We start from the raw sequence: 24,006 nt of genomic DNA, 5'->3' as shown, positions 1-24,006 counted from the left end.
AAAAAGTGTTTGGAAATAGAATAATTTTTTGTTTATTTGTTCCTATATTTAATGTTAGGAAAGAGTTCTACCTTTTCCTATGTGATAATACCAGTGACAGGAGAAAAATCAGAGAGATGATATAAAAATCCCAGCATCTGCAATTTTAGAACCACTACACAGTTTTTGGTAAATTAAGTTTTCATTTTTAAAAGGTCAAATTTTGATCTCAGTAACTTCATGATTTCCCTAAAATGTATACCAGTGACTGAGATTATGATGTGACTCTAAGCATCTTTTCATTGAGAAGATATAGCTTTCACAATTCAAGCCACCTTGTTGGGACTCTATTAAATCAGCTGTAAAAGTGACCTGCAACAACCTTTTTAAAAATTTAGTTTTTTCTGAGACAAAAGCAGCGTGTGAAAGTTCTGGGGTTCTTTTCAATTTTTTTCTCTCTTTTTAATGTTTTTAAATACCCTGGAGCTTGTCTCCACTGGAGGTAGCTCATGTAGTAGCATTACAGTGCAAACTGTGAGGGTAGATGATAGAGGTGCACTGGTGTAAAAAATGACCTGCACCAGAAAATGGCTTAGCCCAGTTTCAAACCCTTGTATGTAAAAGAAGCAAACAAAACAAGCAAACAAAACCTGAATGTAGACAAGCTTTAGAATATCAATCTCTGTTGTCCTTGGTTTTGCTAGAGGAGCTAATGGAGATCTCTGAGAGTATGCACTGTTAGTTTTTACATTTTAATTGAAAAGAAGTGGTGGCATAGCTTTAACTAAAATGTTCTCTCTCTATAATGTTAGTCAGGGTATGTCTACACTACGAAATTAGGTCGAATTTATAGAAGTCGGTTTTTTTGAAATCGGTTTTATATATTCGAGTGTGTGTGTCCCCACAGAAAATGCTCTAAGTGCATTAAGTGCATTAACTTGGCGGAGCGCTTCCACAGTACCGAGGCAAGCGTCGACTTCCGGAGCGTTGCACTGTGGGTAGCTATCCCACAGTTCCCGCAGTCTCCGCTGCCCATTGGAATTCTGGGTTGATATCCCAATGCCTGATGGGGCTAAAACATTGTCGCGGGTGGTTCTGGGTACATATCGTCAGGACCCCGTTCCCACCCTCCCTCCCCCCGTGAAAGCAAGGGCAGACAATCATTTCGCGCCTTTTCTCCTGAGTTACCTGTGCAGACGCCATACCACGGCAAGCATGGAGCCCGCTCAGGTAACCGTCACCCTATGTCTCCTGGGTGCTGGCAGACGCGGTACGGCTTTGCTGCACAGTAGCAGCAACCCATTGCCTTCTGGCAGCAGACGGTGCAATACGACTGGTAGTCGTCCTCGTCATGTCCGAGGTGCTCCTGGCCACGTCAGCTGGGAGCGCCTGGGCAGACATGGGCGCAGGGACTAAATTTGGAGTGACTTGACCAGGTCATTCTCTTTAGTCCTGCAGTCCTATTGAACCGTCTTATGGTGAGCGGGCAGGCGATACGGACTGCTAGCAGTCGTACTGTACCATCTTCTGCCAGGCAGGCAAGAGATGAGGATTGCTAGCAGTCATATTGTACCATCTTATGCCAGGCAGGCAAGAGATGAAGATGGCTAGCAGTCGTACTGTACCATCTTCTGCCAAGCAGCCATGAGATGTGGATGGCATGCAGTCCTTCTGCACCGTCTGCTGCCAGCCAAAGATGTAAAGGATAGATGGAGTGGGTCAGAACAAGAAATAGACCAGATTTGTTTTGTACTCATTTTCCTCCTCCCCTGTCTAGATCACACTGCAGTCAGTCACAGAGAAGGCGCAGCGAGGTTAATCTAGCCATGTATCAATCAGAGGCCAGGCTAACCTCCTTGTTCCAATAACAACGATAACTTTGGTGCACCATTTCTTATTGGAACCCTCCGTGCAGTCCTGCCTGAAATACTCCTTGATGTACAGGCACACCCTTTGTTGATTTTAGCTCCCTGAAGCCAACCCTGTAAGCCGTGTCGTCAGTCGCCCCTCCCTCCGTCAGAGCAACGGCAGACAATCGTTCTGCGCCTTTTTTCTGTGCGGACGCCATACCAAGGCAAGCATGGAGGCCGTTCAGCTCATTTTGGCAATTAGGAGCACATCAACCACCACACGCATTATCCAGCAGTATATGCAGCACCAGAACATGGCAACGCGATACCGGGCGAGGAGGTGACGTCAGCGCGGTCCCGTGAGTGATCAGGACATGGACACAGATTTCTCTGAAAGCATGGGCTCTGCCAATGCATGCATCATGGTGCTAATGGGGCAGGTTCATGCTGTGGAACGCCGATTCTGAGCTAGGGAAACAAGCACAGACTGGTGGGACCGCATAGTGTTGCAGGTCTGGGACGATTCCCAGTGGCTGCGAAACTTTCGCATGCGTAAGGGCACTTTCATGGAACTTTGTGACTTGCTTTCCCCTGCCCTGAAGCGCATGAATACCAGGATGAGAGCAGCCCTCACAGTTGAGAAGCGAGTGGCGATAGCCCTGTGGAAGCTTGCAACGCCAGACAGCTACCGGTCAGTTGGGAATCAATTTGGAGTGGGCAAATCTACTGTCGGGGCTGCTGTGATGCAAGTAGCTCACGCAATCAAAGATCTGCTGATATCAAGGGTAGTGACCCTGGGAAATGTGCAGGTCATAGTGGATGGCTTCGCTGCAATGGGATTCCCTAACTGTGGTGGGGCTATAGACGGAACCCATATCCCTATCTTGGCACCGGAGCACCAAGCCGCCGAGTACATAAACCGCAAGGGGTACTTTTCAATAGTGCTGCAAGCTCTGGTGGATCACAAGGGACGTTTCACCAACATCAACGTGGGATGGCCGGGAAAGGTGCATGACGCTCGCATCTTCAGGAACTCTGGTCTGTTTCAAAAGCTGCAGGAAGGGACTTTATTCCCAGACCAGAAAATAACTGTTGGGGATGTTGAAATGCCTATATGTATCCTTGGGGACCCAGCCTACCCCTTAATGCCATGGCTCATGAAGCCGTACACAGGCAGCCTGGACAGTGGTCAGGAGCTGTTCAACTACAGGCTGAGCAAGTGCAGAATGGTGGTAGAATGTGCATTTGGACGTTTAAAGGCGCGCTGGCGCAGTTTACTGACTCGCTTAGACCTCAGCGAAACCAATATTCCCACTGTTATTACTGCTTGCTGTGTGCTCCACAATATCTGTGAGAGTAAGGGGGAGACGTTTATGGCGGGGTGGGAGGCTGAGGCAAATCGCCTAGCTGCTGGTTACGCGCAGCCAGACACCAGGGCGGTTAGAAGAGCACAGGAGGGCGCGGTACGCATCAGAGAAGCTTTGAAAACCAGTTTCATGACTGGCCAGGCTACGGTGTGAAAGTTCTGTTTGTTTCTCCTTGATGAAACCCCCCGCCCCTTGGTTCACTCTACTTCCCTGTAAGCTAACCACCTCCCCTCCTCCCTTTAATCACCGCTTGCAGAGGCAATAAAGTCATTGCTGCTTCACAGTCATGCATTCGTTATTCATTCATCACACAAATAGGGAGATGACTACCAAGGTATCCCAGGAGGGGTGGTGGAGGAGGGAAGGAAAATGCCACACAGCACTTTAAGCACAGCACTTTAAAAGTTTACAACTTTAAAATTTATTGAATGACAGCCTTCTTTTTTTTGGGCAATCCTCTGTGGTGGAGTGGCTGGTTGGCCGGAGGCCCCCCCACCGCGTTCTTGGGCGTCTGGGTGTGGAGGCTATGGAACTTGGGGAGGAGGGCGGTTGGTTACAGAGGGGCAGCAGTGGCAGTCTGTGCTCCAGCTGCCTTTGCTGCAGCTCAACCATACACTGGAGCATTCTGGTTTGGTCCTGCAGCAGCCTCAGCATTGAATCCTGCCTCCTCTCATCACGCTGCCGCCACATTTGAGCTTCAGCCCTGTCTTCAGCCCGCCACTTACTCTCTTCAGCCCTCCACCTCTCCTCCCGATCATTTTGTGCTTTCCTGCACTCTGACATTATTTGCCTCCACGCATTCGTCTGTGCTCTGTCAGTGTGGGAGGACAGCATGAGCTCGGAGAACATTTCATCGTGAGTGCGTTTTTTTTTCTTTCTAAGCTTCACTAGCCTCTGGGAAGGAGAAGATCCTGTGATCATTGAAACACATGCAGCTGGTGGAGAAAAAAAAAGGGACAGCGGTATTTAAAAAGACACATTTTATAAAACAGTGGCTACACTCTTTCAGGGTAAACCTTGCTGTTAACATTACATCCATAGCACATGTGCTTTCGTTACAAGGTCACATTTTGCCTCCCCCCACCGCGTGACTACCCCCTCAACCTTCCCCCCTCCCTGTGGCTAACAGCGGCGAACATTTCTGTTCAGCCACAGGCAAACAGCCCAGCAGGAATGGGCTATACTGAGTGTCCCTGAAGAAAAGCACTCTATTTCAACCAGGTGACCATGAATTATATCTCACTCTCCTGAGGATAACACAGAGAGATAAAGAACAGATTTTGGTTGAATGCCAGCAAACATACACTGCAATGCTTTGTTCTACAGTGATTCCCGAGTATGTGTTACTGGCCTGAAGTGATAAAGTGTCCTACCATGAAGGACGAAATAAGGCTGCCCTCCCCAGAAACCTTTTGCAAAGGCTTTAGGACTACATCTAGGAGAACCGCAAATGCCAGGGCAAAGTAATCCTTTCACATGCTTGCTTTTAAACCATGTATAGCATTTTAAAAGGTACACTCACCAGAGGTCCCTTCTCCGCCTGCTGGGTCCAGGAGGCAGCCTTGGGTGGGTTCGGGGGGTACTGGCTCCAGGTCTAGGGTGAGAAACAGTTCCTGGCTGTCGGGAAAACCGGTTTCTCCGCTTGCTTGCTGTGAGCTATCTACAACCTCCTCCTCCTCCTCATCTTCTTCGTCCCCAAAACCTGCTTCCGTATTGCCTCCATCTCCATTGAAGGAGTCGAACAACACGGCTGGGGTAGTGGTGGCTGAACCCCCTAAAATGGCATGCAGCTCATCATAGAAGCGGCATGTTTGGGGCTCTGACCCAGAGCGGCTGTTCGCCTCTCTGGTTTTCTGGTAGGCTTGCCTCAGCTCCTTCAGTTTCACGCGGCACTGCTTCGGGTCCCTGTTATGGCCTCTGTCCTTCATGCCCTGGGAGATTTTCACAAAGGTTTTGGCATTTCGAAAACTGGAACGGAGTTCTGATAGCACGGATTCCTCTCCCCAAACAGCGATCAGATCCCGTACCTCCCGTTCGGTCCATGCTGGAGCTCTTTTGCGATTCTGGGACTCCATCATGGTCACCTGTGCTGATGAGCTCTGCATGGTCACCTGCAGCTTGCCACGCTGGCCAAACAGGAAATGAGATTCAAAAGTTTGCGGTTCTTTTCCTGTCTACCTGGCCAGTGCATCTGAGTTGAGAGTGCTGTCCAGAGCGGTCAGAATGGAGCACTCTGGGATAGCTCCCGGAGGCCAATACCATCGAATTGTGTCCACAGTACCCCAAATTCGAGCTGGGAACGTCGATTTAAGCGCTAATCCACTTGTCAGGGGTGGAGTAAGGAAATCGATTTTAAGAGCCCTTTAAGTCGAAATAAAGGGCTTCACTGTGTGGACGGGTGCAGGTTTAAATCGATTTAACGTTGCTAAATTCGACCTAAAGTCCTAGTGTAGACCAGGGCTCAGTCATTGACATCAAATAGGTGATAACATTTTTTTTAAATAATCTTTAAACAGGGACTAAAAGGCTTCCCCTCTCAACTGCTCAGTTTTCACCCTCTTGAATCTTGTACTATCATCACTTTGCTAGTCATTAGAGAATCTTCTAGGAAAGATAGGACATAAATTTCTAATTTTGAAAAACAAGCTTTAAAAATAAATCAAACCAAACCAAACACCAAAACCCCTCCACACCTTTCATGCCGTCTTTATAGATCATAAAATGAGGGGTGTGTGTGTGGAGAGAGATACTCCCCTTTTGCAGCTTACCTTTAAAGAAAGGCAACTGCAGCTACACAAGAGTTGCAATATTTCAAATGCCCCCCTCTCCCAACTCATTCACCACAATAGGATGGGAACTTCAGTGTCTACTGTGGACAATTTATATGCTTATCATTTAGGACAGCAGTAAGGAAAAAACTCAATTAGAGTAAAGATGCTATAAAAATATTGAAAACTTTAAACCAAATTCTGAAACTACAGAAAAATGTCCTTCAAACGCATCACAAAAGCAGCATTAACCTGTACCCACATCCCAGATCAAAACAGCCCCAAGCATAGCTCCCCTCCAACACCCACTTATTCCTGCCAGGACCAAGAACATATGAAGTGCTGTGTACAAGGGCAATTGAATGTCAGAGGATGTGTTATACATCAAGGGCTTATGGAAACTCAACAGGTTTTGTTCCACTTAAAAAAGTGGGATCTACAGATTTTTCATATCTGCCATTCTCTATTGTCCCTTGTGGGCATTAACTGGTGCCCTAAAGAGACAAATGGAAATAATCAAAAAGCATAGAAATAGCCAGGAAGAGCAGCAATAAGAAGATATTTTATCAAGTTTATAAACTCCAGTAATGAAGAGGTTTAGTAGGATATAATATGTGCTTTCTCCTGAACATCACAGAAAGTTACAGGATTACTTCTGGTTGACTTAATTTCCCATGGAAACAATAGACTCTGCTAAGTGTTTGTCATTGAGAGCAAAAGTGGATTCCACTTTGTCCCAGCTGTCAAACCACTATGTATTTATTACCCCACGATACACATTCCCTGAGGATTTGTTGTTGGGCATATTCACTTTGTAATTTCTTCCCTCAGTAACTTTGAAAAGAGAATAGTTCCTTCACGATTTTATGCATTTGTTTGTTTGTAAAGTGACCAAAGACTTACTTCTTCCCATTCTGAAGTGAAGGATGGTGTTCTTTCAGAATTTCCTTTAGAATTTTGTTGGCTTGGCGTGGGTTCACTCCAGCTGCTTCCTGCTTTTTTCCCATTAGGTGGATAGGAGATGAGATTAGAGTCAGACTTTGAAACATTTTTGGATAAATGCATTTCAAGCAACGTCTTTGGCAAAGATCGAATCCTCCCAAGTGTGCACGCTCGCTCCACAAATCCCCCAGTAGTAATAACCCATTGCTCGCCTATTCTTGTTTTTGTGCCAACCAATGTGTGATTTTCTAATGGATTAATTTTAGTATGAAATATGGTTCTGTTTACAACTTGTGGTTTTTTTTTCTTAGCTGGAGGATCAGGGCTGTTTTCCTGCTGTTGTACTGTGTTCTTGTTTAAACTGCTTTCCAGTAGATCGCTGCAATGGTTTGCTTTACTATATAGTTGAAGTGGATTTTCAGGTGGGTCACATGCAGGTGATGACCCATGAAGTAGACCAGCAAATTGCTCAGCGGGGTATCCTTTGGGAAGCTTGTTTTCAGTGGATGTTTCTTGCTGACAAAGATTCTCTGCAAAATAGTAAGGGGTTTTTTTGTTTATAATTTTCATCAAATATCTTTAAAAACCATACTGGTCCTAACACAGGATTATTTTTGGTATGCTCTTTGGTACTTAAATATGTATGGAAACAGAAGCTTGATATTTCCTATCATAGCAGTCATGCACTGGTTTATTGTTAATCTGTTAGAAAATTGCATTTTGTTTTTTTCTTGATAAATTTGATTAATTGGTCGGCTTTGGTTGGAAAATAAACATGAACACCTCAGGACTGATGTAAATAAGAGCTAGTAGAAAGGGGAATTGTTAAGGTACTAACGGTCATTTTTATCTATTAACATGATGATTTCTCTAAATTTGCTATGGAGAAGAAATAGGTACAAACTATATAATCTGGTATAAACTACATTATCTGTGTACACTTGTATGTAGCATGTGCAACTATGATTGACAGAGATATTGTACTGTCAATAATTATTCTTTCTACAGCCTAGTTAGTAACTTTGCATCTAAACTAGGATTAATTTTTCCTGACAACAGCTAAAGAACAGTTCTGGATTTTGTTTTTATTTCTTGCAAATCTGCAAGAACAGTTTCAAAGTAACAGCAGCCATTGTATAAAAAAAAAAAAGAAAAAAAAAGAATAGGAAATCAATACATTTTATTGTCTCCAAAGTATCCCATGTCTCTTCTCTTTTTACAATAAGCTTTCTGTATGATTTGGTACAAAACACACTTTTTTAGCAACCACTAGGAATGTATTTGCCCTAGTAAACCTGTATCTACACAGACCAAGAGAAAGGACTGAGGGTTTCTCCACACACAAAAGTTGTACTGCTTTCACTATACTGGTAAAGTTAAAGCAGTACCACCCCCTTAATATGGATGCAGTTATAGCAGTGAAAGATGCGCCTTATTATTCCTGGTGCTTTTATACCAGTATAACTGTGGCTACACTAAGGTTGTACCTGTATAACTATTTCAGTTAAAAACCGAACCAAATATCACCCTCCTAATGGAAATAATTGTAACAGCGTAAAAACTGTACATAAAAACCTTTAAAGTCAGTTTGATTTTTGCGCACAGTGAAGCTATCAGAAGGAATAAAATTTATCACCATATCATAAATTGCAAGAAAGTTGATCAGTTTCCTCCAATTTTCTAAAACTTGTCATAAACCATGGTTCTTAAACTATGGTCCATAGAAACCTTCCTGATGGTCCATAAAATGAAACAAAATTTGAGAAACAAGCAGTGGGAGATCTAGAGAGTTGGGAGAGGAGATTGAACACAAGAGGCCCTCCTCTTTCACTGGTCAATAGTCTGAAAAATTGGAGAACTACTCTTCCAAGCACATTGCTCAACACTATTGCACAATACTAAGCAGAACTAGAAGGAATGTAATAGCCTGTTAAAGAAAAAGTACTTATCTCCTTTGAAAAACAGATGCCTAAAATATATCTGTTAGGCAGACCTGAGCATTTTGGAACAGAGAAGTTGTAGGATGTTATGGCAAAGAAGAGGACGTGGGATGTGATAGAGTTTGCAGAATCAATGACATCAGGAAGTCTGTTTTGGGGAGGGAAAAAGAGGGCAAACCCCTTATTTTCTTTCACCTTTTGAAATTTGCTGGGTGAGTTCTGTGGGGGCATCACCTGGAGGGTAAATTTGGAAGGTGGCAGCTGTATATAAGCTGACTTACTTGACTCTACTGAGAGAGCAGGATCATTCTGACTGTGCACCGAATAACCATGACTGTGAGATCTCTCTCTCTGGTTGTGTGTCTAATTTACTTAGAAGTGTTAGTTGATAGTTTGCCTTTTCTTTTTTTAGGCATTTTCCTTTCTATAGTTTGCTTTAAATAGAATATTCTAATAGTTTGTTGTATACAATCCTTTCTTTTCTCCGTTTGAGTTGAACACTGAATATTCTGTAAATACATCCAATCTATATATATATATTTGCTTGGTTTTATTATTGCTCACTCACTGTGGGTTTTTAGTGTAAGGGACATGGGCGTAGGTGGTCTTGCCTAGCAGTCACAGGTAGACTGGGGTCCGCACATTAGGGACAGTAATCGGTGAGCAGGGATTGGAGGAATCACTAGAGCTGGGTTCAATAAGCAAGAGTCATGGTCAAAGTCAGGCTGGTGTAGGAGACCAGAGATCAAAGGTAGCATGAGTCTGGAATCAGGATCAGAATCAGGCTGGGATCGGAAGCCAGAGACCAAGAGACAAGGTGAGGTCTCGAGTCGCAGCAGTCCCAAAGTCTGTGTGGTTGCTCAGACAACTTCTTCGGGCACCCTCCAGGGTTAAATAAGGCACTTGACCAATCAGAGGCTCACAGGACTCTGTTACTTTGGATCTCTTGGGCTTCCTGTGGTGCCTACTCTCCACAATACTCACTGTCTGTGGCTTGGCATGGCCACCGGGGGGGCACTGTGGCACTATCAGCTGTCCCAGGCTCTCCAGACCAAGGTTCTAATCCCTGAATTCTAGTTACACCCCTTCAGGGGCACCCTTCCTCCAGGTGGGTGCTAGGCCTGGTTTATCTGTGTGGTCTAGATTAAACCTTTTTACTAGGTCAAGGGGCATGGACTTGGGAAGCGGGTTCCCAGGAGTGTTCTTTGGGATCATAGCCCCTCCTCCCCCAAGTCAATCAGGTAGTACAGTCTGCCCCTCTGCAGTTTAGATTTAAGGATAACATGGACTATATATTCCTCATACCCATGGACCTGGACTGGCAAGCTAGCTGTTGGGACTGATTGGGAAAGAGGTCTATATAACAGTTCAGCAGGGTTATGTGGAAAATGCATTTTAAGAGCTCGAGAGAGCTTCAATTTGAAGGTGATGGGTTTTTTTTGCTGAACTGGTGGTCTAACTTGGAAGATGTCTTGTTTCTATGGAGATGTTTTGCTGCAAGTCAGACCATTTGGCCTACCATGAAGGCTGAGCCTTTCTGGAGTCGACGGTTTGTGTATCACTTTTAGTCCTATTTTGCATCTTTGCGGTGTCCTTAAGCTCTTCCTGGATATGGTGAATTTGCTGGATCCAGTCAGCAGCTGCTGGGTTCAGGGAAGCTGCTAGCAAGGCTGCATAGAAGCAAGGGTGGAACCCATAACTGGCAAAGAAGGGACTCTGCCCCATGGAGGCGTGATTGGCATTGAATGAGAACTTGGAGTAAGGAAGGAGGGAGAACCAGTTATCTTGATGGTAGCTGACAATGCATCTTAGGTATTGCTCTAATTCTTAATTCACTCTCTCTGTCTGCTCATCTGTCTCGCGGTGAAAAGTAAAAGGAGGAGGGAAAAGTGCAAACATCCATGAGCCAGACTACTTCATGTACAAAGTGTGAAACAAACTGGGCTTCGGTATGGAAGCCCACAAAGATGGATCGCTTGAACCACCAGGAGTTGAGCCACTGTTTCTGCAGAGGGCAGGCTGTCACAGGGAATGAAGTGCACCATTTTGGTCAGTTGGTTTACAGAAATCAAGACTACAGTGTGGCTATCAGAGTCAAGGACTTCCACTACGAAGTCCATTGTGATTGAAGCCCAGAATCTAGGCGTGGTCTCCAGAGGTGCTAGGGCACCAAGGGACTTAGAATTTCATATCTTAGTGGGCACACACAGCTCAGGAATCAACATAGTCCTGGACTTCAGGCCACATATGGGGCCACCAGAAGAAATAGAAAGCTATGTGGAAAGTCTTAAAGTGACCAAAGTGGCCTGCAATGAAGTGTCATGACAGAGATGGAGCACTTCTAGCCAGGGGGCCCTGGTGGAACGCACATGTGCTCATCGAGGTAGGTGATCCCATCCTGTGTGGAGCACTGCATTTTGATTCTGGCTCTCATTTGCTCAGGCTGTTCCGTCACCTCCTGAGATAACAGATTGCCTCGCAAAGTGGATCAGATTAGATCAAGGAGGTCTTGGCATATTACGGCACTAAGGAAGTTGCAAGGAGAAAGGGTAGTTCTTGGTTGCTCCTTGCTCCCGTGGTAGAATTCCCCCTTTCAGAATAAGGCTTTGGCTTTCCCATTCTTGGATCCCAGGTGATAGGTGATGACAAAATTGAATGGAGAAAAGAATAACACCCATCTGAGCTGCCTTTGGTTCAAGGCTTGAGCCTTCGATAGATATTCAAGGTTCTCATGGTCAGAAAAGACTTGCAGTGGGTGGGTGATGGTGCCACTCTTCAAATTCAATTGCAAGTAGTTCCTTATTTAATATTTCATAATTCTGTTTGGCAGAGGTGAGTTTTCAGGAGTAGTGGGCATAGGGGTGCAACATTTGCTGTGGACTATGCCTCTGAGAGAGTATGGCCCCAGTGGCTACCTTGGAGGCATCAGCTTCCATTACGAAGGCCTGGGCTGGGTGCTGGTGTGCTAGAATGGAAGCAGAGGTGAAGGCAACTTTGAACTATTTGAAAGAATTGTGAGCTTTGGGTATTTAAACAAATTTAGCAGCCTTGCGGAGGAGGTTGGTAATGGGGGCTATTTGTACTGAGAAGCCTGGAATGAACCATCAGTAAAAATTTGCAAAGCCCAGGAAGCAGTGTAACTCCTAACAGGTCCTGGGCATGGATCATTTGCAGCCAGCCTCCACCTTCTGGGGATTCATCTTGATGCCGTCTGGAGAAAAGATGTAACCCAAGAATTCTGTCCATGTTCTTTCCAGGATGGAATGAACATGGCAACAGTGCTGCTCAGGATTATCTGAAAAGACAAGTATGTCATCCAGATAGCCGATTATATACTGGTTAAGGAAGTGTCTAATTATGTCATTCATGAAGTGTTGAAAGAATGCAGGAGCGTTGGTCAGCCAGAATGGCATAACTCAATTTTTGAAGTGCCCAATCAGGTTTGAAAGGCAGTCTTCCATTTGTCTCCTGCCTTGATGAGCACTAGATTATAGGTGCCCCAGGGGTCCAGTTTGGTGAAAATTCTGGCAGATTGGAAACTCCAAGATTATGTGGAGAGGGTACCTGTTTCAGACCATCACCTGGCTTAGGGCCCGATATTCGATGCAAAGGCATAGCGTTTCATCCTTTTTCTTAACAAAAAGGACTGGAACCCCTGCTGAGGAGATGGAGTGCCAGCTGAAGTCCTAGGCCAGGTTTTCTTGGATACATGCATGAAGGGCTCCTAACTTGGGCTTGGACATTACATAGATCCATCCATAAGGGACCTTCACCCGGGTTGCAGGTCATGGGGCAATCATAGTCCCTGTGCAGAGGTAGTGTGTCTGCGCTCTTCTTCTCTAAAACATCCACATAATCCCCATACTTTTCAGGGAGATGGGGACTCAGGTTTGGGAGTGACTCTTTCTGGCCAGCTTCTGCCATCTGGCATTTCCAAACAGGTTCTGTCATTTCTGATCAGCTGCAGGAATCCTGGACTAGGGGGTTGGGGCCACCTGCACGTAGGCAGGTGGGGCCACTTAGGGCAGCATTCAGAGGAGAAGCTGATCCTTTTCTTGCCAGGAGTTGCAAGGATCCATGCTGCTCCAACCAGGTGATGCCAAGAATTAGGGAGAAACATTGAGAATTCATCAGATTGAACTGTAGCACTTTCCAGTAGCCCTAGATTATGACCTCTAGGAGTATTGTTTCCTGTATCACTGGCCCCAAGGACAGGAGGGACCCCTCTACCATTTCTATGAGAACCAATATGGGCTTTAAATGGAGTGGGATTTGTAGTGCTTGAGCAGCTTTGGCATCTATGAAGTTATCAATAGCCCTGAAATCAATCAGGACTCAGCGGTGGGGAATTGGCTTGGCCCCATCCATGGGACATAATTCTATTCCTATTTGGAAGCGTGGGGAGGACCTGCATGTCTCGAGGGTTGGGGGTGGGTCTAGTGCATAGTGTCATGGCGATGGGCAGGCCATCCCTGCCATACGTCCTGGGCTCACTCACTTCCTGATTGCTTGCAGGTTGAGGTCCATGACAGGCATGAGCTGAGGGCATGTCCTGGTGCTCTGCAATTAAAAAAAACAGGTTATTGTGCTGTCATCATTCCTTTTCTTCCAAAATCCAGTGTCAGTGGACCAGATCAACCTGCAGCAGTTCATGGTTGGACCCTGGGGTTTTTGGTGTGGATGAAGCAGTAGCAGGGTGCCCCTCCGCTCCTCCTTTTGCTCTCTCAGCCAGTTGTCAATGCAGAGAGAGAGAGAGAGAGACAGAGAGAGAAGTCAATGAATGCATCCAAATGGGTCAGGGTCTCACCATGGGCTACCTCATCATTTACTTCCTCACTTAGTCCACACTGAAAATTATGCAGTTGGGCTGCCTCATTCCATTCAATGGCAGCTGCGAGCATATGAGGAAGCTGGCCTTGCCCGTGCTGGAGCCTTTGTCATGCAGCTTCCGCTGAGCGAGAGCGATGAGGATAATAAAAAATGGCTAAAATGCTTGCAGAAAGGAATTCCAGTCTGTTAACACTGGGTTGTCCTGCTCTAGCAGGGGAGAATAATAAAATCATAGAGTATTAGGGTTGGAAGAGACCTCAGGAGGTCATCTAGTCCAATCCCGTGCTGAAAGCAGGACCAACCCCAATTAAATCATCCCAGCCATGGCTTTGTCAAGCTGGACCTTAAAAACATCTAAGGAAGGAGATTCCACCACCTCCCTAGGTAATTCATTACAGTGCTTCACCACCCTCCTAGTGAAACAGTTTCCTAATATCCAGCGTAGACCTCCCCCACTGTAACTTGAGACCATTGCTTCTTGTTCTGTCATCTGCTACCACTGAAAATACCCTAGCTCCATCCTGTTTGGAAGGCCCCTTCAGGTAGTTGAAGGCTGCTATCAAATCCCCCCTCACCTCCTCTTCTGCAAACTAAATAACCCCAGTTCCTTCAGCTTCTCCTTGTAAGTCATGTGCCCCAGCCCCCTAATCATTTTCGTTGCCCTCCTCTGGACTCCCTCCAGTTGGTCCACATCCCTTCTATAGCGGGGGGACCAAAGCTGGATGCAATACTCCAGGTGTGGCTTCTCCAGTGCCAAATAGAAGGGAATAATCACTTCCCTCGATCCACTGGCAATGCTCCTACTAATACAGCCCAATATGCCTTTGGCTTTCTTGGCAACGAGGGCACACTGCTGACTCATATCCAGCTTCTCATCCACTGTAATCCCTAGGTCCTTTTCTGCAGAACTGATGCTTAGCCAGTCGGTCCCCAGCCTGTGTATGGGACTCTTCCTTCCTAAGTGCAGGACTCTGCACTTGTCCTTGTTGAATCTTACCAGATTTCTTTTGGCCCAATCCTCCAATTTGTCTAGGTCATTCTGGACCCAATCTCTACCCTCCAGCGTATCTACCTCTCCCCACAGTTTAGCATCATCTGTGAACTTGCTGAGGGTGCAATTAATCCCATCATCCAGATCATTGATAAAGGTGTTGAACAAAACCGGCCCCAGGACCGACCCCGGGGCACTTTGCTTGATACCGGCTGCCAACTAGACATCGAGCTGTTGATCACTACCCGTGGAGCCCAACAATCTAGCCAGCTTTCTATCCATCTTATCATCCATTCATCCACTCCATACTTTTTTAACTTGCTGGCAAGAATACTGTGGGAGACTGTATCAAAAGCATTGCTAAAGTCAAGATATATCACATCCACTGCTTTCCCCATATCCACAGAGCCAGTTATCTCATCATAGAAAGCGATCAGATTGGTGAGGCATGACTTGCCCTTGGTGAGTCCATGTTGACTGTTCCTGATCACCTTCCTCTCCTCCAAGTGCTTCAAAATGGATTCCTTGAGGACCTGCTCCATGATTTTGCTGAGGACTGAAGTGAGGCTGACTAGTCTGTAGTTCCCCGGTTCTCTTTCTTCCCTTTTTAAAATATGGGCACTATATTTGTCTTTTTCCAATTGTCTGGGACCTCCCCCAATCGCCATGAATTTTCAAAGATAATGGCCAATCCAGAAACTCAATCCAGCACTTTTCTAGCAAGTAAACTGATAAGTAGTCCCACCCTGGCCTCGTTGGTGGGATGCATTTGAGGGCAGAGCAGGAAAAGATGGCATTGGTTCAGAAACCCCTTGAACTTCTGGTGGTTTCCATCAAAATGTTAATGTAGTGGTATTGCGGGGTCCTGTTCAGAGAGCAATGGCCCAGCCTGAGCCTGAAGTATGGTATTCTCTTCCCGGGATCATGCTAGCTGCTTGTGAAGTGTCTGATTTCCTGCTAAGAACTGCGCTACTTGGGATCACAGCTTTGAAGATGCATGATCTGCTCCTGCAGATTTAGTATCCCATGGGGTCCAGTGGGTGATGTTAGACCTGCCCCTTCCATATACCTGTTAAAGGCTCCCACGGAGGGGGTTGGAAGTAAAATATAAGGGACCGGGGCTTAGACAGTCTTGCTAGCCGTCACAGTTGGACTATGTCAGGAATATAGTCGGTGAGCAGCGGTTGAAGGAATCACTAGAGCCAGGTTCAATAAGGAAGAATCGGGGTTAAAATCAGGCCAGGGTTGGAGATCAAATGTAGTAAGAGACTGGAATCAGGGTCAGCACCAGGCTGGAGTCAGAGACCAGAGATAGCACCAGGATGGAATCAGGAGGTAAGAGTCAGAGTCAGGCTGGGATGAGAGGCTGGAGATCAGGAGATAAAGTGATGTCTGGAGTTGCAGCAGGCCCAAAGTCTGTGTGGTTGCCCAAATAACTTTCTGGGGCACCCTCTAGGACTAAATAGGGTGCTTGGCCAATCAAAGGGCAGCAGGTAACTGTCACTCTGGGTCTCTTGAGCAGTACTTCCTGTGGTAGCTACTCTACAGAGTGCTCCCTGAATGTGGCTCTGGCTGGTCTCCTGGTGGCAATTTGGGACCATCAGCTGTCCCAGGCTTTACAGCACTGTGTTCTAGTCCCCAGATCCTTACACATAGCATGAAGACTTTTTCTAGGAAGTAGAATCAACATAATTTGCAGAGAGGCCAAAGACATACTTTACTAGGTGCTTTACAGGACAAATAAAAATACATGTTCCAAGTGACTGGCTTAGTATGTTCATTAGAATTGTAATAAAATATCATTCTGGTTATTGAAGAGCTACTTTATGGCAGTGCTGATGACTGATCTCTTATACAAACTAAAAACATCTGAGGGCTTGTTTTCACCACCACTGCGGTACTGATGTAGCGCATCTAGTGAAGATGTGCTACATCAACAGGAGAGCGCTTTCCCTTCAACGTAATTACTCCACCTTAATGAGAGGTGGAAGCTATGTTGGCAGGAGAGTGTCTCCCACCAACATAGTGTGGTGTAGACACTGCTTTTAGTCAATGTAACTTACGTCGCTCAGGGGTGTTTTTTCACCCCCCGGGGTGACGTAAGTTACTTCGACTTAAGCGGTAGTATAGACAAGCCTTGAGTGTGCTTTTGTATACTGAGCACTGAATTCTTTTCTCTGTACTTTTCAAGTACAAAGTGCAAGAAAAGTAGGAAGATTTCTATGATTTTAGCTTTCAACACTTCCTCTAGTGTGGTTTACCCAAATAACAAAATTATTGAACATAGCTTCCCAAATTTAAAGGGTATGGTGTTACCAAAGGTTAAAAATAGCTGAGTGATTAGGAATAAGATTCAAATCTTCTTACAGACACTCCTTTTGTCAGTGGGTAGCGAATGTCCCTCACATGTGAATCTTTTTATGTAAATTTTTTGATGACTAGCAAAGCATTGGTAGTCTTGTTGCATCCATCTTTCACTAATGAAGTCCAAACACAAAAGAAACAGAAACAAACGGGAACTACATTCATGCACACATGCAGATATCTGCATTTGTCTGTCAAAAGGTCAAAGCAGGGTCCGTATCTGATGTGGCCAATGTGGGACAGCCACACTGGTATGTAAAACTTCTGGTATATAAAACGTTGGTGGAAGGGTGCTCACTTTTTACCCAATGAAGATTTATTATGGGAGAGGAACTGAAAAGCATATTTTTTTTGTTTTTACATACCACTTACGGTCATTGATATTACTGAAGTGTAATGTGAATATTTAATATAACAGTTTCACCCAAATGTCATTTTAATAGTGTGCATTATAGGCAAGGATGGTAGCACTGCCTATCGTTAAGATTCTGCAACACTTCCTATGATAAGACACTGTTTTCAGATAAGTATAATTTTGCCAAACTTTAACCATTTGGGCTGAAATTTGCTATGCTGGCTATCTGCCTCTGGCTGATTTATTTATTTTAATGTTAAAGCCAAAATGATTCAACTGTTTCCAAGAACAAGGCGAGGGGAAAATATAAGTTCTGACATTTAACAAAATGTAACAACCTTTTTCAAATAGCTCTAGTGCCCCCATGCTTTGGAGTAAGCACTGGAAATCTTGCAGAGAAGTGGCCCTTGTGCCAGGCAAGTGCCTTTTGTTGTTCCTGTGAAAATCAGCCCAAATTTGGCCAAGTTAAAAGCCTTTGAAGAAATCTTAGTTTGCACATGCACAGTAGAGACATTTCAGATTTCAGCAGCTAAAATCTCGTAGATTTCATCCTCACTGCATGCTCCAAGCCCTCACAACTCCTAATGCTGACCAGATTGCTCATGCACCCTCCACACAGAGGAACTGAGCATGCTCCAATCTAGGGCTGTAGGGATCTTGCTGGGTTTTCTCTGTAACTATTACTCTGGGCAGCTTTGGGCCACGGTGAGGTCAGGGACCACAAGCGAGAGTGGGGAGCATGTCTCTCCAATGCTATCAAGGAACACCCTCCTGGTGCCCAAGCAGTGTGGATGAAGAAGCTGCCTGACTTGAATGCAGGGGAGATAAAAGCTGAACTAGGGGAAGGGAAGAGAATAGATTGCGACAAGAAGTGAGAGAGAGAGTGGGTGGGAGAGAGAAGCTGTGACTGAGTGGGAGGAAACTAGAATTGCTCAGACAAGGAAACTGGGACTGGTAAACAGTAGGGGGAGGAATGGAGCAGGAGGGAGACAACTGGAAGCCAGAAGGGAGGGTAAAGACAGATAAGACTAGAAGCAGTCTGATCAGGAAACCTTAATTCTGGCATTTCCTAACTTTTGAGAGCTTGACTTTCAACCTTATTAATTTTTTAACACAGTTCTTTGTGTGTAATAAATTATTTTGCTGTAGCATCAGTATTGTGGGTGCTTAGTGCCATTTTGTCGAGGGAATATAGGAAGTTCAACAGTGGACTAGATCAGTGCTCTATCTAGTACAATATCCTTTCTCTGTGGCCGATTCTTGATGCATCAGAGGAAAGCAAGTAATGGATAATTCTTGATGCATCACAAGGAAGCAAGTAATGGATAATCACAGAATAACCTGCCCATATGGAAGTTTCTTCCAAACACAAAACCGCTAGTCATTAGCCTGAAACATGAGGTGTAATATAAATCGTTAAATGTTATTCTGTCTAATATAACTGTGGATGTTCTCATTATCCATATTGATGTCTGATTTTTTTAATTCCTTTTTTGAGCTCTTGGCCTCAATTATATTTAGCCACAAAGAGTTCTACAGGTTAATCATATGTTGTACGAAACAGTATTTCCTTTCATCAGTTTTAAATTTTAGCTTTTGGCTTCATCGTGCATCCCCATAGTCTTGAATTAGGAGAGAGGGTACATAGGAGTGCCAGATGTAACATCTCTATACTTTCTTTATTTTAAATACTCCTATATAATGTCCTTCTTTTCTATTTCTCTCCAAAATAGGCAGTCCTATTTTTTCAAACACTCTCAGATAGATGTCTTTCCATAGCTCTTAATAATCATCATTTGTCTTGAAAAGCCTCCTATTTCTATTTAATCATTTTTTGGATGGATGACCAAAATTGGACACAGTATTCTAGACTATACCTACAAAGGATGCTCAAAATGTGATATTTTACATATTAAATTCCTATCCCATTCTTTATACATAACAATATTTTGCTTGCCCCTCTTCAGGGTGGATAAAAATTGATTATTTATAAATAAATTTTTAAAAAATTGATTTTTAAATTTAAATACAGATTGAAATTGACAATTTATGTTAAGACTTAAACCCTTATTATAATCTATTTAAATTAAATACAAAAGTAATTTTAAGCAATACATGTTTGCAGCCAGGTTTTAAAGAAAGTCAAACCATTGAACTGATGGAAATCATTAAGTATTTGGAACCCGAATTTGTTGAAGTGCTAAACCAGATTTGACAGTAGTAGCTACTTATGCAGGTGCAGAGAGAATATTTTCGTTAATTCATCTAGTTCAATTCAATGATAGGTGATTCAAAGTTAAGATACCGGTGGGCGTTGAAAAAATCAGAAAATCTTGTTTTCCTCTTCCAGTCTGTGAATAAAAACTGGGTGTGAGAGGATGAGATCTACTACTTTTAAAAGCTTGAAGAATATGGTGACCAGAAACAATCCGTTCAATTTACTAACTTCAGATAATACTTCCTTTGTTTAATAAATCAATTTTAAATGCAAAACATTTTAAACATATGTATCCAGCATATATAAAGTAGTTTTATTTAATTTAAAAAATATAGTGCTATTTTTATACTTTTTACTTTGCATTTGAGTTTCCAAACAGAGCTTACTACAAATCTCAAGTAAAAATTAATCATTATAAATAAGAAATGCATCATTCACTATTTTCTAACCTAATATAAACAAAACTTACTTTAATTCAGATTCTTAATTTTAAATTCTTGTAATTGCTTAAATAAATGTGTACAGAAATAATGAATTCTCCTGGTTAGCAAAAAGAAGCACCGACTCTTGTGTGGTGGCTATATTTAGTTGCAAATCAACATGTTTTAATGGTTTCCAACCAACAATAATCAACCTTACTTCAGGGAAATAACTGAAAAGTACAAATGCAATTTAAATCAAGGTTTCCTGCTTGCTGCTTTAAATCAATCCACCCTGCTTTTTGGCTGCTGTTGGGCACTGAAAAGGTGTTGTTTTCACTGAGTTGTCTATAGAGGCCTAGAGTTGTTTCTTGAATGGTTTCAGTTAATTTTAAATCCATCACATATATGAACAGTTAAAATTGTTTTTCCCAATGTGCTCAATGCCCTAGTTTTCTTAGCCCCTCTAAAGCTCTTCAGTCTTCACTCAGTATTTATAACTATCTTTAATTGTTGTTTCAACTTGTTTAATTGGCATTGAAGTAAGGGCATTGTTTTGTTAAAGGGTTACCATCACCAGCCAAGCCTTCCCTATCCTTGCACAGGTACTCAGAGAAAGATCTATATGAGCAGGTCCTTGGGATGCCCAAGAAAGAGAATACTTGGAGAAGGCATAGTTCCTCAGCTGAATCTCACCTGGAGGAATTCTGTTTGTTAAACTATTTTCTTTTCTTTCTAACCCTAAAGAAAAAAACCTTGAGGAAGAGATCTCACTTATTAATCTTGTTTGTGCTGCTGCTGTGCCATTCCACAAGCTTACAGTCACGAACAATGTCTGAAATGCAAAAATATATATAGGTGTACTTGTTTCAGCACCTCTGATGTCATCATTATTCTTGGGTGCAGTGCATGTATTGCCTGCCTATCTGACTGCCTTTGTTATGGAAGTGTCCATAATATTACCGTGTGTGCAGTGCATGTAAAACATTTTAGAACATATTTCCATTTACAGACACTTAAATAATCCAGGTTTGCCATTATCTCACAGCCTCATATTGCTATTTTGCTAGTATCACTAGGGTATATACAACCAGCTTTTGATTTAGACAACAGTGTGCAATTTAAACACCTATTTACACATGGGTGCACCGCAGTACACCTCCTGTGGTACAAATATGGATTTCTGCTGACTACCATTTCCTGTTTACACTGCTTGAGTGGTGTAATTTACAAATACCTCATCAGACTAACACGACATTCTGAATCTCACTCAGAGACTGCTGAATTTATTAAACAAAGTTCAGGAGTATTCTAAATTCAAATACATTATGTGTATTTCCTATTCTGACTTATTATAACTGACTTATTCATACTTGCATCCCAAGAGATGCCCATTTCAGAAGTAGACTTAGCTAAAGAGTAGTGCCTATTAATAGGGGTGAGGAGAAAGAATTTATCCATTACATTTTTGAACATTTTTTCTATCTACCAAGTTACATCTTTAACAAGCACCGTTGTTGCCATGGCAAGGGTTTCTAATGTAGAATAAAAATTCGCTGTTAGAGATTTGTGCATAGCTATGGTAACAACCAAATTATGACACCTGTGCTTCTAATCTATTCAAATTCTGCTTGTGTTTGATCTGGAAAGATGCTTTTAGAAATATGCTCTGCACATGTGTAATAGCTATCCAAAATTCTATCCTCAGCACTGAAGTCCACATAATCACTCAGTTGACAAACCCGGCAATCCAATTTCAGTGATATTAGCAGAGTATCCAGTGAGCCTCTCTTGTGCTTTCTTACATATTTATGCAAGTTGGAGCCACCTGCTTAGGAGGATGGTAGGCGAATAGCAGCTTGTTTGGCAAAAAAAAATGGCTTTGACTACTGGGATACTTTGCGTGTCAATATCATCACTTGTATTTTCAAGGTGATACAACATGATAAGCCAGATAAAGTCACAAATTTCCAGTATTTCAGCTCTGAAATGGAAAATCAATAGAACAGCAACCTATTACTTCATATGGCAGACAACAGTGCTCTGAACAAGGGCCAGCAACTTGAAGGTAATGTGGTAGCTGCAAATTTCTTTAAAGAGGTGCTGCAGTATGTTCTCACTCTAGTAAATGTTATAGCTAGGTACATTGGATCTGCATGGGAGACGTAGTAATGTAATTATTAAGCAGTTTATCAAGAACATGGGATATTGCACAGCCTTGTGTTTTCTCTACTGTGAAACTCTAGTCACCAATAGCAACACAAATAAGGAGCAGCAATGGCCAGCTGTCTTATCTCAAACTCTCCCTACTAGAAACAAAGGGATCTGACTCCAAGGGAATCTGCTCTCAGTGCCCCAAAATGCCATACACAAACATCAAATGCCACTGACAGCACAAGCCTTCTGAAGCCCTTAAGTATCCCAGAGGTCACTACCAGATTTTTTCAGCCCCCAATAATATTTTGTTTTGCTTCATCTCACATCATTTTAGCCTTCATTTTAGCTGCACTTTGGCACCTGACTGGACTCCTCCACCTAACAACTGGTTCATTACTGACACCTATCTAACGGCACTTACTGCCACCATTTTTCTCTCGTGCCTCATCTTGACCCTTGTCTTTGTCCTTCTGGTTTGTATCAGTACTCTTTTTCATCACTCATGACTAGGACTCTGCCAATTTCACGGCCATGAAAAACATGTCACGAACAGTGAAATAAGCCCTTCCCCGTGAAATCCGATGTCCCCTTGTTCCTAGGAGTGGCCCAGCAAAAGGGGCTCCTAGCTCTGGCTGGGTTGGAGAGGGACAGGACTTGTCCATCCCCTGCACAGCCACTTCTGGGGGGGGGAGGGGGAATGGAGGGACTAGACCAGGGGTGAGTCAACTTTTTGGCCTGATCGCCACATCAGGATTCCAAAACTGTATGGAGGGCCAGGTAGGGAAGGCTGTACCTCCCCAGACAGCCAGGCCCTCACCCCCTATCCACCCCCTCTCACTTCCTGCCCCCTGACTGCCCCCCTCAGAACTTCCCCCCTCCCCCCGTTCCTTGTCCCCTGACCTCCCTCTCCCGGGACCAGCCACCCCTAACCGCCCCCCCGGGGCCCCATCTCCCTTTCCCCTGACTGCCCCGACCCCTATTCACACCCCTGCCCCGACAGGCCCCCCAGGACTCCAGCGCCTATCCAACCTCCCCCTGCTCCCTGTCCCCGACTGCCCCCCTAAACCTCCGTCCCATCCAGCCACCCCCTGCTCCCTGTCCCCTGACTACCCACCAGGACCTCCTGCCCCTTATCCAACCCCCCTGCTCCCTGCCCCCTTACCATGCTGCTCTGAGCAGCATGTCTGGTAGCCATATCACCGTGCTGCTCCTTGTCCCCTGACTGCTCCCCCAGGACCTCCTGCCCCTTATCCAACCTCCCCACACCCTGCTCCCTTACCATGCTGCTCAGAGCAGCATGTCTGGCAGTTGCGCCGCCCGGCAGGAGCTCGCAGCCCCGCCGCCCAGAGTGCTGGCAGCACGGTGAGCTGAGACTGCGGGGGTGGGGGGGAGAACAGTAGGGGAGGGACTGGGGGCTAGCCTCCCTGGTCGGGAGCTCAGGGGCTGGGCAGGATGGTCCCGTGGGATGGATGTGGCCCACAGGCCGTAGTTTGCCCACCTCTGGACTAGACCCACCTCCACCAGGTGCCTCCATCTGCTGTAGGATGCTCTGGGACTGGGCAGCAGCCCCAGAGGTTCCTGCAGTTGGAGGGGACTTGTGGAGTTGAGTCTGATCTTCCCTGTGCTGCTAGGAGTGCCCCAGCAAAGGGGGGTCCTAGCTGCTAGTACAGGCCGGGCTGTGGCAGGACAGGACTTGCTCTTTCCCTGCAGGGCTGCTCTTGGGTATCTCTCCCAGCTGCAGATAGCTCCATGTCCCTTCCTCCCCACTCTGTTCAGCTCTGAAGGCAGCACAGATGTGAGGGTGGCAATCCCATGACCCCCCAACA

General features: G+C 44.6%; 1 protein-coding gene across 10 annotated transcripts in view; it reads right to left on the bottom strand.

Annotated features, from left to right (window-relative positions):
* Positions 1-24,006, bottom strand: part of ANKS1B (ankyrin repeat and sterile alpha motif domain containing 1B) — a 747,009-nt gene that overhangs the window by 366,438 nt on the left and 356,565 nt on the right. For all 10 annotated transcript variants that reach the window (XM_073327424.2, XM_073327427.2, XM_073327426.2 and 7 more), the window contains one exon: positions 6,868-7,436. In XM_073327424.2, coding sequence (XP_073183525.1) covers positions 6,868-7,436 — 569 coding nt within the window. The remainder of the gene's footprint in view (positions 1-6,867; positions 7,437-24,006) is intronic.

Source organism: Lepidochelys kempii, chromosome 1 (genome assembly GCF_965140285.1).
Source record: "Lepidochelys kempii isolate rLepKem1 chromosome 1, rLepKem1.hap1, whole genome shotgun sequence".
In the NCBI taxonomy this organism is placed as follows: Eukaryota; Metazoa; Chordata; order Testudines; family Cheloniidae; genus Lepidochelys; species Lepidochelys kempii.
This window is presented reverse-complemented; position numbering and strand designations above follow the sequence as displayed.